Source organism: Vicia villosa, unplaced genomic scaffold (genome assembly GCF_029867415.1).
Source record: "Vicia villosa cultivar HV-30 ecotype Madison, WI unplaced genomic scaffold, Vvil1.0 ctg.002804F_1_1, whole genome shotgun sequence".
Lineage (NCBI taxonomy): Eukaryota > Viridiplantae > Streptophyta > Magnoliopsida > Fabales > Fabaceae > Vicia > Vicia villosa.
In genome coordinates this window covers 302580-315640 of record NW_026706036.1, presented here as the reverse complement: position 1 = coordinate 315640, position 13061 = coordinate 302580, and the positions used below count along the sequence as shown (strand labels likewise).

The 13061-nt window shown below is 34.7% G+C and overlaps 1 protein-coding gene across 1 annotated transcript; it reads right to left on the bottom strand.

The window, feature by feature from the left end:
* Nucleotides 1-1413: 1413 nt before the first annotated feature.
* Nucleotides 1414-12791, bottom strand: LOC131639848 (poly [ADP-ribose] polymerase 2-like). The gene is made up of 18 exons (XM_058910295.1): nt 12362-12791; nt 6986-7374; nt 6717-6829; nt 6478-6559; nt 5901-6136; nt 5499-5625; nt 5064-5119; nt 4548-4621; nt 4289-4335; nt 4098-4147; nt 3796-3858; nt 3303-3383; nt 2936-3046; nt 2738-2813; nt 2490-2632; nt 2070-2143; nt 1751-1856; nt 1414-1653 (listed from the first exon to the last, which is right to left on the bottom strand). The coding sequence occupies exons 1-18, from the start codon at nt 12415-12417 to the stop codon at nt 1555-1557; spliced, it is 1983 nt and encodes a 660-aa protein (XP_058766278.1). The 5' UTR covers nt 12418-12791; the 3' UTR covers nt 1414-1554.
* Between the last annotated feature and the right edge of the window lie 270 nt (nt 12792-13061).

Here is a 13061-nt window from a genome sequence, read left to right as displayed (position 1 = left end):
AAGGACATTGTTTTTTTAAATTCCTTGTTATTCTATTTGATTTGATTTATTTTGTTTTCATATTTTTTAAAAAAATTGGAAAAAAATTTGTAGACTCTTAATTTGATTTTATTTGATTTAGTTGTATTTTCATATTTTTATAATTTTATTTTAATCGTTTTTCTATTTGCCTATTGTTTTTTTCAACAAAAACATTGTTGGTATATACATATTTTTTGCATTGATGATGCATAAATATTAGGTCTGTCTATTCGAATACATTTAATATTTAATTTTTATCATTACTGACAGACTCTGCAGCATGTGCAAAGCTGAAGATGAGTCAATTAATCATGTGTTTTTTGAGTGCAGGGTCACTAATTGCATCTGGAAAGATGTTATGGAATGGCTGCAAATAACTAGACAACCGATGGGTTGGACTGCAGAGAAGAACTGGATGCTCGCAAATACAAAAAAGAAGGGATGGAGAGCCTTTTTACTGAAGATTGCCTGCGCTGAAACTGTATATGGTATTTGGCACCTACGGAACACTATAGTGTTTGATAGTAATAGACAACCTAATGTTACAAAGGACATCATAGATAGAATTGTTTACAGGGGGTGGATGCACCTTAACTATAGAAAGCAGATAGCTAGATTGATGATCTAGATAGGCTTTGCTGGCCATTTTAGTCATGTCTTCCTTGAGAGGCTGAATCCCTTAGGGGTTGCTTTGTAATAACTTCTTTTTTGAATTAATATATTCCTTACTTGATTCAAAAAAATATTTAATTTTTAAAAATACAATAAGAGAACTATGATATATGAATATCCAAAAACACTATATTTTGTAAAAAAAAAAATATGATTTATCCAAAAACACTATATTTTGTAAAAAAAAATATGATTTTTTCGGATATGCAATCTCTGAAATTAAGTATTATAGAGTGCTTCACTCATTTGTGTTCAATTCTGTGATAAATGAGTGCTTCGAAAAAAAACTGAAAATTGAAGACATTTTCAAAATTTCGTCAAAGATTTATGAGAAGTTCTCACAAATCTTTGGCGAAACTGAGAAGCTACAAGGGAGAGAAAAGAAATTGTCTTTATTGAAAGGGTGTCAAGGTTAAATTCTATCACTTCAAGCACCGCAAATCTATGAAGCGCGTATACCATATAAGTGCTTCCCGGTTAAAATCCACTATCGACATTCTCAACCTTCTCATATAGCTCTACCATTTTGTCCATTCAAATCTCACTTTACGGGCATAAAGTTACACAACCTTGTGCATGAAATGTTTCAATTTATATATAGCTAGCCTAAAAACATGACATCTCCTCTCTACCCTTAATTAGAAAAAACATTCTTGATATTAATCCCATATTTTAATTATCCCTGATCTTACTTTCTATTTCTAACTCTTGCTTCATTACTTTAGATCAGTGCAAACTATTTCAGTTTTCTCAGCAAAAATAATTTACATAGAACATCATCGTTTCTGGCTTGGTGAACTAGATAATTGATAATACATAGGTAATGATAATACATACATAAATTTAAATCACGCCTGACTGCTAATTTCTTTTCCTAAAATTGAATTTAACGTTAACCACATAGCACATCCTAATCTGCTCCACATTATAAACAATGTATTCATTGTACAATAGATCACCCTGCAACACAAAGTGATAGATAGTAGTTATCGTATGATGAAATAAATCACGGCCATCAACAAACTTTTTTGTTGAAATAAAAACTTCCAGTGCATACCTTAATGCCTGAATTCTTTTTGGGCTTCCCAAGGGGTACAGTGAGCCCATCATCGAGCTCCTGCGCTTTAGAAATATCGGGAGCTGTAGCTCCTACTCCTTTTGTGCTGCAGATTGCATAGCAAATAAATTCAAATAGTCCAACATATAATGCACAATGTTTGATGTTATATGACAATTTAGGGAGGCCGCACTAAGCTGGTCAGGATCGAAGAAAACTTGATTGACATTACATAAAGAAATGAATCAATTGATCAAAAATATCTAGTAATGCTGCTGAAGAAATAAAATTGGATACAACTATGAAATTGGATACATACCTCAGTTTTCCTTTAGGCAACTTATCAGCATCATATTTTGCGGTTAGAAGCTCGGCCATCTCACCCAATGCAACCTAAAAGTACAGAAAATATAAATGATAATTCTTAAAGATGCGAACCAATACTAACATATGTTACAACAAACAAGTTTTATAAATGAAACTTACTGAAGATGTCAATCAATAATGAACATATTGCAAGCACAATCTTAAGGATTCTTGTAGATAATATTGACATTAAATTCGAGATAGGATGACAAGCAATGCAATATTCCACAAATTGGGTATTTATAATTATCTAATTATTTGACATAAGAAACCAATTCGAGAAATTCATGATTGGAGATTCAACCCCCATTCCTTAAGCAGAACTATTAGCAACGCAACTATGTTTACTATTAGACAATAGACAAGAAACAACCTCACATAAAAGGAGCACCCCATCTGCAGAAGTAGGAGAAGGATAACAATAATTTGCACTTTTTGAGAACATGTCAGCGAAGTACACCCCCTTGCCAAACATGTAGCCAGTTACAGGTGCCTCTGGAGGAGCAATGCGCAAACCTAATGATTGTACACATATATCTTAGATTCATATTGCACGAAGCTTTATAACAATGATACTTAAAGAAACAAGATAACTGCCAAAAAAGTGAGAGAATGAATGACCTTGAGATAAAATCCCAGTCCAGTTTGTGAGCCGAGAACCATGCCACAAAAGCATCCTATTCTTTGTATTAGAGAACTGTTGTACAATGTCAATTAGTGGGCGACTAAATTCATTCGATTACAAAATGTCAACAATTGAATCACAAAATCATGTATTTCAAAAAGATAGATCGTGAGTCAGTAATGTCTTAGTCAAACCTTCCTGAAGCGATCAGCCTCGCCTTCTTTCGATGTTCTGAATATATGGACAATTTCTGCAGTATAGTTTGAATGTGTCTCTGCGTGAGTGTTCTTCATATAATTTTCAATCTGATTACATCAAAAGAGGATGGCAGCTGTCAGGATTAACAACTGAAGCTCCAGCAACTGGTCAGATTAAATGACCACAATCTTGCAATTGCATTATCTTTTTCGTGCTTACAGAATTATATGATATTTCAGATCAAATGAGAAGAATCACTTTCGCCACATAGATTCCACTTTTCCATTTAAAAAAACCATGATATTTAACTGCCTTTAATATTAATATTTACATTAAAACTAAAACAGCAGCACAATAGTTTACCATGGAGAATTCCTCAGTACCGAAATCAACTGGTACTAGTTCACAGTGAAGGCGTTGATAATGAGCATACAGGGGATCTCCCTACAGAAATTCCAGAATAACAATAATAACTTAAGAGTGAGCATGCAATGCAGAAATCCTGACTAAACAATGTACAGAAACCAAAATTGCCAAATGAGTGGCATTTTATTTTAAAAATAACTCATGTAAATACTAATCACTAAGCCAGTGAATTTTTAAAAATTAAAGAAAATAACTAGTGCAAATAAAATAGTACTGCACTCCATCCATTTAGTAGACATGCAAATGTCATTAGCAAATGGGCACTTCTTGGAAATACAGAATTGTTATACCAATCATCATGAGAATAAATTCCAATACTAAATTGGAAACTGGTAAAAATGTAAAATAAATACTTTGCAAAGAAATAAATTAATTTGGGAAGTTTAAAGATCTTGAGATCAAATGAAAAAGAAATTCAAACAAGGGGTACCTCCATTTCAGCATCTTCTTTCAATAGCTTGGTGGCAACCTCAATTTCAGCTAGAGCTTCAACCTATAAATGAGTAGGAGTCAAAATAATATCAATGGTTAAACAAAAACGGCTAAAAACCATGTTCTATTTCTAGGAAAAACTTGCAAATTTATAGAGATATAGGGGTGACAAGAGGAAGCTGCCAGTGCTAAAACTAAAGCAGAGTCACAAATGAAAGAATAAGAAAATAACAAGTATACTCTATGAGCAACCAGAATAACCTGGTCAACAGATATGACTGGAAAAAAAAAAAAGATTACCATTTCCAATTTGCGTTTTAACTTCTGAGGGGTGTCAATTACAAACTCACCTGCCATTATTAATACTCCATGTCAATCAGTACACTTCTTAAAAAGAATGCATAATATCCACAGTTAGAGCATACATTCATAATTTAGAAGTATTATTAAGCATGTCTACAAGATAAAGTAAACAGAGAGAGACAGCTTACGCATTTTTTTAAATCCAAAGTCATGAGGAATTACACTGTAGAACTCTCTGCAACAAGTTCGTAACCAAATATTAAATATGGCGATCCAATATTTTCAAAGCAAAAAGTATCAACACAAATGACACTGACAGTGAATGAATTCATATAGGTAAAGTAAGCACATGGCTCTTTGAAGCAAACGAAAAAAAAAAAGGCAAGTACTTCCACGGGAAAGAGGATAACACATGGAGGAAATTGAAAAGAGAGCTAAATTTCTTACCCGCTTAATTGCTCTAGAGCTTTCCTATCAAATTTGTCAACCACATCAGCAAGTCTTTTAAGAACATTGTAGCCCTATATATTCCGAGAAACAAAAATGGTTATTTAATGGACAAGATAAGCAAAACAGACAAGTTGAAAAGCTGTCATAGTGCCCAAAGAACTGAAAACAAAAGTCAACACACATGGAAACTTTTGCACCATGATTTAGACATAAACATTTCAGATTTTAACAGTAGAAATTATTCACATATCCTTGGTGGCTTCTACCATGCACTACTTTTATAGGCGGTGCATGGTACACCATTGTGTCACTGACTCTGAAGCATCAACAACAACCCACCAGACATCCAAACAAACTCCTATAAAGGTGGTACGTGATGGAATTTCCTTTTACTATAATTTACCTTAGAAGCCCGGTGCTAGTAAAAAGTGCTGATTCCATCAACATGATAGAGGCACAAGATAGATTTTAGTATGTGCCAAAAGAGAAAAATTGACATGCCCATTGGCTTACCTTCAAAATTGTTGCTTTGCTAAGTTTTCCTAGGGGCAACTTGTTTGCGTTGTACCCTGAAAGAAATATCCCCAGTTAGAGTAGGTAAATAATGGTTTATAAGGTTAGTGGTAAAAAAAATACATGAGAGCATTGTATTGATAAAATTCTATTTATTTTACTGCTTACTTTCTTCCATTCGTGTAAATAAGCAAAGACAAAATTTCCCTTTAATTTCTTTTTTTCTTATTTATATCCATCCAAACGATACATTTAATTCAGTTAACGTCTCATCATTTTCTCTTTCTGATTTTTTTCACTCTTGTTTCTTTCTTTTCTATTTATTTTGCAAACCAAATAATGCACTCAAGTGAAAGCGAATGTCTCGTACTTCAGGAACATATAATCTTGGATCCATCCGGTATAAACAAATAAATAAAATAAGTATAAACCAACCTATTTCCATCATTTGCTGATTCATCATGCTCAAATTGCAAACAAGGGATATAAATTTTGCAATACGTGGCTCAAGTTTAGATTCTAGAGGCAGCTTTCTCAAAGCAAGACCAGGACTTTGTGAAACCTGAAAACAGTTGCCAAGTGATTAGAAATTAGAACGACTGATTGAAATAGTTCATTCCTTTTGCTTCCTTCCACAAAGAGCCACGAGAGCGGATAACATTAATCACCACTGACAATAAACGAGAGAAGTCTACCCTATTAAAAAAAGAACAAGTGCCTTTTGATAAAAGAAAACAGTGAACTAACTCAATGATCAGGGGATAATATTAATGACTAGAGTTGATTACAAAAAGAGAGGGAAAATGCTACAAGGGGAATAGAGTCAGTACAACTTACTGTAGATTCTTCTTCCTTGCCGCTGTAATCCATTTCCAGCCATACATAACTTTTTGGATGGGAAACAAAATCATTCCTATCACACCAAGCATTCTTCGTTTTGGCTAAGAACTTTTGTTCAAACTCCTGGATGGCACTTTCTCGTGAAGTGTAAGGGCCGTGTATCTTGTCTTGGCCCTTTATGCCTACTCTTCCCCATCTATTGTAAACAAGGAACTTACCACCAGCATCCGACTCTGCATGAAATTTTGACCTAGAAAGTAAGAAAAAGTAGTCGAATCCAAATCAAAAAAGCATTGTTCTGTCCAGTACTTCATATTTTGTAAATCAAACGCACCCCTAGAGTAACAAGAGGCCGATCAAACTTTCTTTTCAGACGACTAACAAACTAACATATTTGCCAACCATCATTTGATATTCCAAAAAAGAAAAAGAAGGGGTTATAGTATAAATTCAAAATTTTGCTGAAAAGATTTGTTATTTACTTTCATACTAGTTAAATGCAACAACAAACCGAAGTCTTCTAAAATCTTATCATAACATCGTCAATAAGAGAGAAGGAATCGAGAGAGCTAACCAAGAACTTGAATGACATAGAACTTGTTATTATTGTCCCCAACATTTGTCTGGTTCAACACAGCATCATAGATTTCACCACCCTGCATAGTAAACAAAAAGTTACATCACAGGTCCAATACCCATTAAGTAACCACCATCCGAACAAAACGTATCAATTTAGCAATATACCACTGACAAGTGATAACAACATAAACAACTACTTGAGGAGGATAATATTGTGAATATTAGTAGACTTGCCAGTTCAAGAACATGATACTGCATTTTTATGTGATCCGGAAGCCATTGATCAAGAACAGCTGCACCCTTTTTGGTTGCAGTCACTATCTTTTCCACCTCTATTGCTTCCTCCTCTGCATCCATAAGAGACACTTCAAATACGAAAAACAATAGAAGGATAATGAAGCCCTAAAATCCTTTTATTATCTTTTTTCTGATAAAGAGTTAGAAATGAAATTGAATTAAGAGTATACCGACTTCATTTGAACAATCAGGAGCATTTAGCATACCTTGTTTAACGAGGTGTGAATCTTCAGGAATTGTTTCCAGCGATTGTTTATTGGAAACTCCACGGCGAGAGCGAGTGGAAGTAGTTTTACCGGAATGGCCGTCGAGAGAATCCCTAGGTCTCTTTCCAAGAGAAGATGAAGCATCAGTGTCAGGTTTCGAGAGCTTAGTTTCTTTGCGAAGCGCTGCCTGAAGCCTACGTACAAGAGTAGGCTTGATTCCGGTGGTGGTGAGTCCCCGGAGAGTGAGCTCCATTCGTAGCTCCTCCACCGTCATTTTACTTGTCGCCATTTGATTTTGAGAGGGAAACGATGAATTTTCAATTTTGGAAAGAGGGCCAACCGGGTTATTGCGTTTTATACTATGCCGTTTCGTAGCGCTGAGGTGTGCTCTGTAAGATTGCGCTTAATGATTTTCTCAACACACTTCATTTTTTTAAAGAATTTAAATACAAAATTCACATATATGAAATAATGAAAAGCATAAAAATGTGAATTTAGGCTCTATTATTATTTTAAGACAATTTCTCATCTCACTTTGGATTTCTCACGCACCATACGTTTTCAAAAATATTTTTTTTATTTGGAGGTGTATTTTCAAAAATATTTTTCTTAATTAACATTTAAAATGTTTAGAAAACAATATCGTAATCATTTAATGAACTTTAGGAAAATAGTTAAAGTTTTTCAAAAAAAGTGAAGATGAAATGTTTATTGTCGTGGGAATGACAAACAAATGTTATTTGTAAGAACAAAATTTATGTTTTTTTCAAAAAGATTACGATGAGGACAAATTTTTACGATGTAGGATTGTTAGTGATGTTTAAGGTATTTGATTGTGTTTAGGATTAATTCATGTCAAGTTGTGAAACACTTTGTGCATGGCTTTTATGGGAGAAAAATTGGAAATTCTTTCTCAGCTCTAAAACTTGGGTATTGATAAAGGATAGAATATGTATTTATATTTGTATATAAGTCTCACATCGACTATAATATGTAATGAATTGTAAATATGGCAAATAGACCCAAACTCGTGGGGCCCACCCGAACCTGAGTCAACGGGTGAAAACACGAGTTGACTGAGTTTGGGTTCGGGTGTCGCCCGATTTTTCGGGTGCGGATTTGGGTAGTGTGAAACCCACACCCAAAACCCGAAAGCACATCCGCTTATATATATATATATATATATATATATATATATATATATATATATATATATATATATATATATATATATATATTGTGAAAAATTGTAGGAGAATTGTATTTTATGTATTTTGTTGCGGGTTCTGGTTTGCGTGAAAAAACCCGAACCCAATGGGTGTGGATGTGGGTGTCATTTTGCCACCCGAACAACTTTTGGGTTTGGGTTCGGGTGCCGATTTCGGGTGCGAGTTTGGGTAGTGTGAAACTCGCACCCGACCCGACCCGTTTGTCATCCCTTATATATATATAAAACAGTCTTCATAGTGCTATTATTACACGGTTGATCTCAATATCTTACAAGGTATCAGTTGAGGTAAATATCCAAATCTAATAAAAGTCGTTGTCGTCGTAGTAACTCATCCTCCAACATTGTCGCTGTCGTAGCTCCTCCTCTAGTATCATTGTCGTCATAGCTTCTTTTCGAGCATCGTTGCGCCACCGTAGCTCATCCTTTAACACCGTCACCGACATTGTAGCTCCTCTTGCATCATTGTCGCCACCACCATAGCTCGTCCTCCAACAACGTCGCCGCCATTGTGGCTCATCGTCCTACATCGCCGTCATCGTCATAGCTCCTCCTTCAGCACCGTCGCCGTCACCGTAGCTCCTCATCTAGCACCGCAACCGCCACCATAGATCCTCCTCTAGGAGCACCGCCATCGTAGCTCCTCCTCCTGCACCGTTGTCACCGCTCTCTATATATATACAAAAAAATATTTGTAGTGATATTCTCATACGATTGATCTCAATATCTCTTAATATTTTACAATAAAGGCTCATTATGCCTTGCCAATAGAACTGGAAAGCAGTTTCCTTTGCTTACATGACCATAGAATGTGGCAAAAAGGATACTTATTTTCCATGTAATCATGCAAGAGCGGTTTTCTATATTGAATCTATTCTTTAGCCAATCATCGTATGAACACGTGTTATCACTCACGTTTACTGAACATGTAAGAACTACTATGGGCGGCTCAAGCCTGATAGGGCAGCATGTCACCAAATCCAAGCAACGAGTGGATTCACTGGTAAGCTAGCCTATCACTATTGTGCTTGGCTTTCCTTACTCTTTCATAGGTTATCCCTTCTCATGGCCTAATAAAATTATCCTAGTACACAATACCTAAATTACAAGGGCTTAGAAAGGACAGAGTGATTTAATTTGAGTGCTTTAAGCCTTCATATTTGGATTAACCCCCCAAAGAGCCTTTCAGGTCAAACCTGGCACGAGTCCCAAAAGTATGGCTTAGGGACTAATCACCAAGCAAGATTGGGGCGAGCCCCTCAAGCAGGCTTGTGGGGAGTTCATAAAGCGAGCTTGGGGCGAGTTCCTCAAGCGAGCTTAAGGAGAGTCGCTCAAGTGTCACTTTCAATAGCACGTGCAATATCAAATACCCATAATCATGTGAGTGCCTAGGGAAGGTAAAGCAGTTGAGGACCCTGCATGCGTTAGGGATATAGAGATCAATTGTGTGGGTGGCTAGATGGGTCATTATGTTTTATTACTCATAGATTATGCTTTTGTAAAATGGATGGTTCCACTTAATTATTCAGTCATGCTTTCATAATATGCATTCATTTGAACAAGTTATTTATGTTCCCCATACTCGAGATTATATGTTTTGTTGGCACACATGTATATACCATTTTCATTCTCTTGACACCATTCCTTTTTAATCATGGAAATTATTAGGGAATTAGATGGGAGCTGTAAGGTGATAGAACCATCCAGTGTTAGAGAGTGGGCTGAGATGTATTTGTGTTGTGTGAAGAATGTTGAGCGAGTTGACGAATCAATTAACTATATGATGTTAGAAATGGGGGGTTTTGGGGAGTTATAAAAGAACTTAGAGCTTTAATAGTGTGAGTGATAATGATAGATGTCGGTCAATGTGCTTGCAGATATAATATATGCCATAGTCAAATAATCTAAATGGTTTTGATGATGACGACATTATGAGATAAAGTTTTCATCTAAACTAATGATCAGGTTGTTATGCTTCGGAGATCAAGATGTAAAAGCTAAACTTTTAAGGACAGCGCCTAATGTCAAGCGGTGTTCGATGGAATCCTTAACGACCTATAGTTAAGTAATCTCTTTGAGGATGTTGTCTATCAAGAAGCCTTATCAAGCATAATCAGATAAAAGAAGTCCAGTCCAAGTGAAGTGTTGCACCATTGATGTATCAAGCAAAGGACCTTGAAGCTTTATAGTTTGTGAAAGAGAGGAAGTGTGAAAGCTCGTCTAATTTTTATTTGAGTGATCTGAGTCTTGTAAAAGATATTAGAGTAATTCTTAAATTACTAAGGCAATTCACACACTCACTTAAAAGTGTTTTAACCTCTCTATTTGACAAAAACACCTTAAAACCATTAGAGAAACCAATAAAGTTCTTATGGAATTGATAAAGGGTGTTCCTAAACATTTAGAAAGCTTAAACACACTACCTCATCTACTAAGGCCATTAGCAAATTGATTAGAGCAAGGCATAAAGCTACTTAATCGATTAAGAACACTCATAATCGATTAGGACACTAGAGTTGTATGTCTTTTTTGGGAGTTAGGGTTATCGTTTTAATGAAGCACGTTATCAACTAGACCGGATGTATAATCGATTATGAACATTAAGAAGCTCATGGTTAATTTTCCTTTTTGAGCCAAATTTCTCACTTATAAATAAAGGGCTCTCATCACTTTCAAATCACACCAGAAAACATATTTTGACATACTTTCTCACTCTTTATTCCTTTCCTTCTCATTTCTTTCATTTCAATAAATTGCCTTAGTGCTTTAAGAGTGAAAAATATTAGTGAGGATTTTCTTGTGCATTCACGTGTTGGGGTAATATTGTAATTTGTGCAAGAAGATTTTATCTCTTATGCAATATCTCTTGTGAGAAGTTGTTGTTTGGTTTGTGAGATTGTCCGTGAAAACCTTTGTTTGGTTCATGAGCTTCGCCTGGTGTAAATGATCTCGTTTGGTTCTGAGATTATTCATGAAAATCTCCATTTGATTGGTGAGTTACTCTTGGTGTAAAAGCTCTCATTTGGTTATGAGATTAGCCTGGCGTAAAATCTCGATGGACTCGCCTTCTAAGGGATTTGACTTATAAGTCTCGTCTTCAATGGTGTCTATGGGTTGGTTCAGTATGGGTTAGCGGGTTCGTGGGTCGACCTGCACCCATGAACACCCATAGGATCGAGTGTCTGCGTTGATTTATAGTGTGGTGTTGGAATTTTTGTTCGTCTTATGATAGGATCTGATTTGTTGATGGTGGATCTTATTGGTTTGAGATATCTAAGTAGCAAGGTGGTTCTTAAGTAGTTGTGGTTTGGTACTGGACGGGCCTATTTTTAGCGCTATATGATTATTCGTGTTGTTTTTTTCTCTTTGTTGTTTCTTGCTTATTTATAATCGTTTCCCGATACTTATTGTGATTTGTGGTTACTTTCTACTTTATAGTTGTCGGTGATTTTGCCTTTATAATATATTCTATTTATCACTAAAAAACTATGCAGTACTAGATAAAAAAATATTGGTGTATTGGTTGATTTTAAATAATTATTTTTGTTATGTTAATACGAAGAAATCTCATTCTTGACATTGAATGCAAAAAGTTTACTACGAAAATTTAAAATGTTTTATCGATCTACAAGAGATGAGTTTTAAAACAAGCAACTTGTGCAACTTGTGCCTTCACAACTCAAAGACCAACCAGATGTTTGATTAATCATTTTCTTAGGAATTAATTATTTATGTATTTATTGAAAATATCAAGTTTTTAAAGTGAAAAAGTTAAGCAATTTAAGCTATAACCACTCAAAGATCAAACGGATATTCATCTAATTAATTATTTTTAATAATTAATTAATTATTTATAATTCCTAAGTTCTTACGACCGATGTCTAGAACTTGGATTAATGAGATGTACGTCTCATCTAATCATATTATTATTGTTTAATAATAATTTATTATTTTAGAAGTTTAAGGTCACCAAATTATCCAACTCATTTGTCTTAAATGTCGTATTTAAAAATAATAAAACTAAGTCCAGATTACTCTAAATTTAAAAAATCTAACAAACAGCAAGGCAAATTCTTATTCAACAACAACAAACACTCATTTCAAAAGGAGCAAACTGAAAAAAAAAAAAAAAAAAGCAAGTGGCTGACCGGGGGGAGGGGTCGCAGCCGGATCTGTTGGTGAGGGATGGTGCGCGCAGCCGCATCTATTGGTGGACAGCGAACGCGCACGAGGAGTTTTTCTCTACCTTTTTGCTTTTGGTTTATGTAATTTGAGTTTCTCTTGTTTAATGATTCCTTTTTGCTCTCTCTAGTCTCTACTCCAAATATCTCTTTTTTTTTTTTTCTGAATTTTCAGTTTCAATTTATTATTTATAGACGAAATTTGTGAAGTTTTATGACCATTGCATATTTTATAACTTATATTTTGAGTTGCTTTGGGAGAAATTTTAGCTTTGCAGGAATTAAAAATGAAAGAAGTAACTTCACTTTTGATTGGAGTGTGATTAGAAAAAACTTGGCCATTTTAAAAGATAAAAGTTGAGTGCAAGCAAGCTGTAGAAAGAGGGGAGAGTGGAGGCGTTACTGCTTCTGGAAAATATTGCTTTCCTTTTTATTTAGTTATATTTTGTTTATAACAAAGAAGAAGACCAAATGTTTATTATCTACTATTTTTATCTAGTATCTTATCCACTATAATATTATTTATCTATTAAAAATAATTGCATGAACTCCTTAAAATTTTTATTTAAATATAAATTATTTATATTAAAAAAAAGACATTTAAGCAATCAAAGTAAAGATGACAATAGAGCCGGTCGATGACGGTTATTGCCTTTCTTAAACTCAA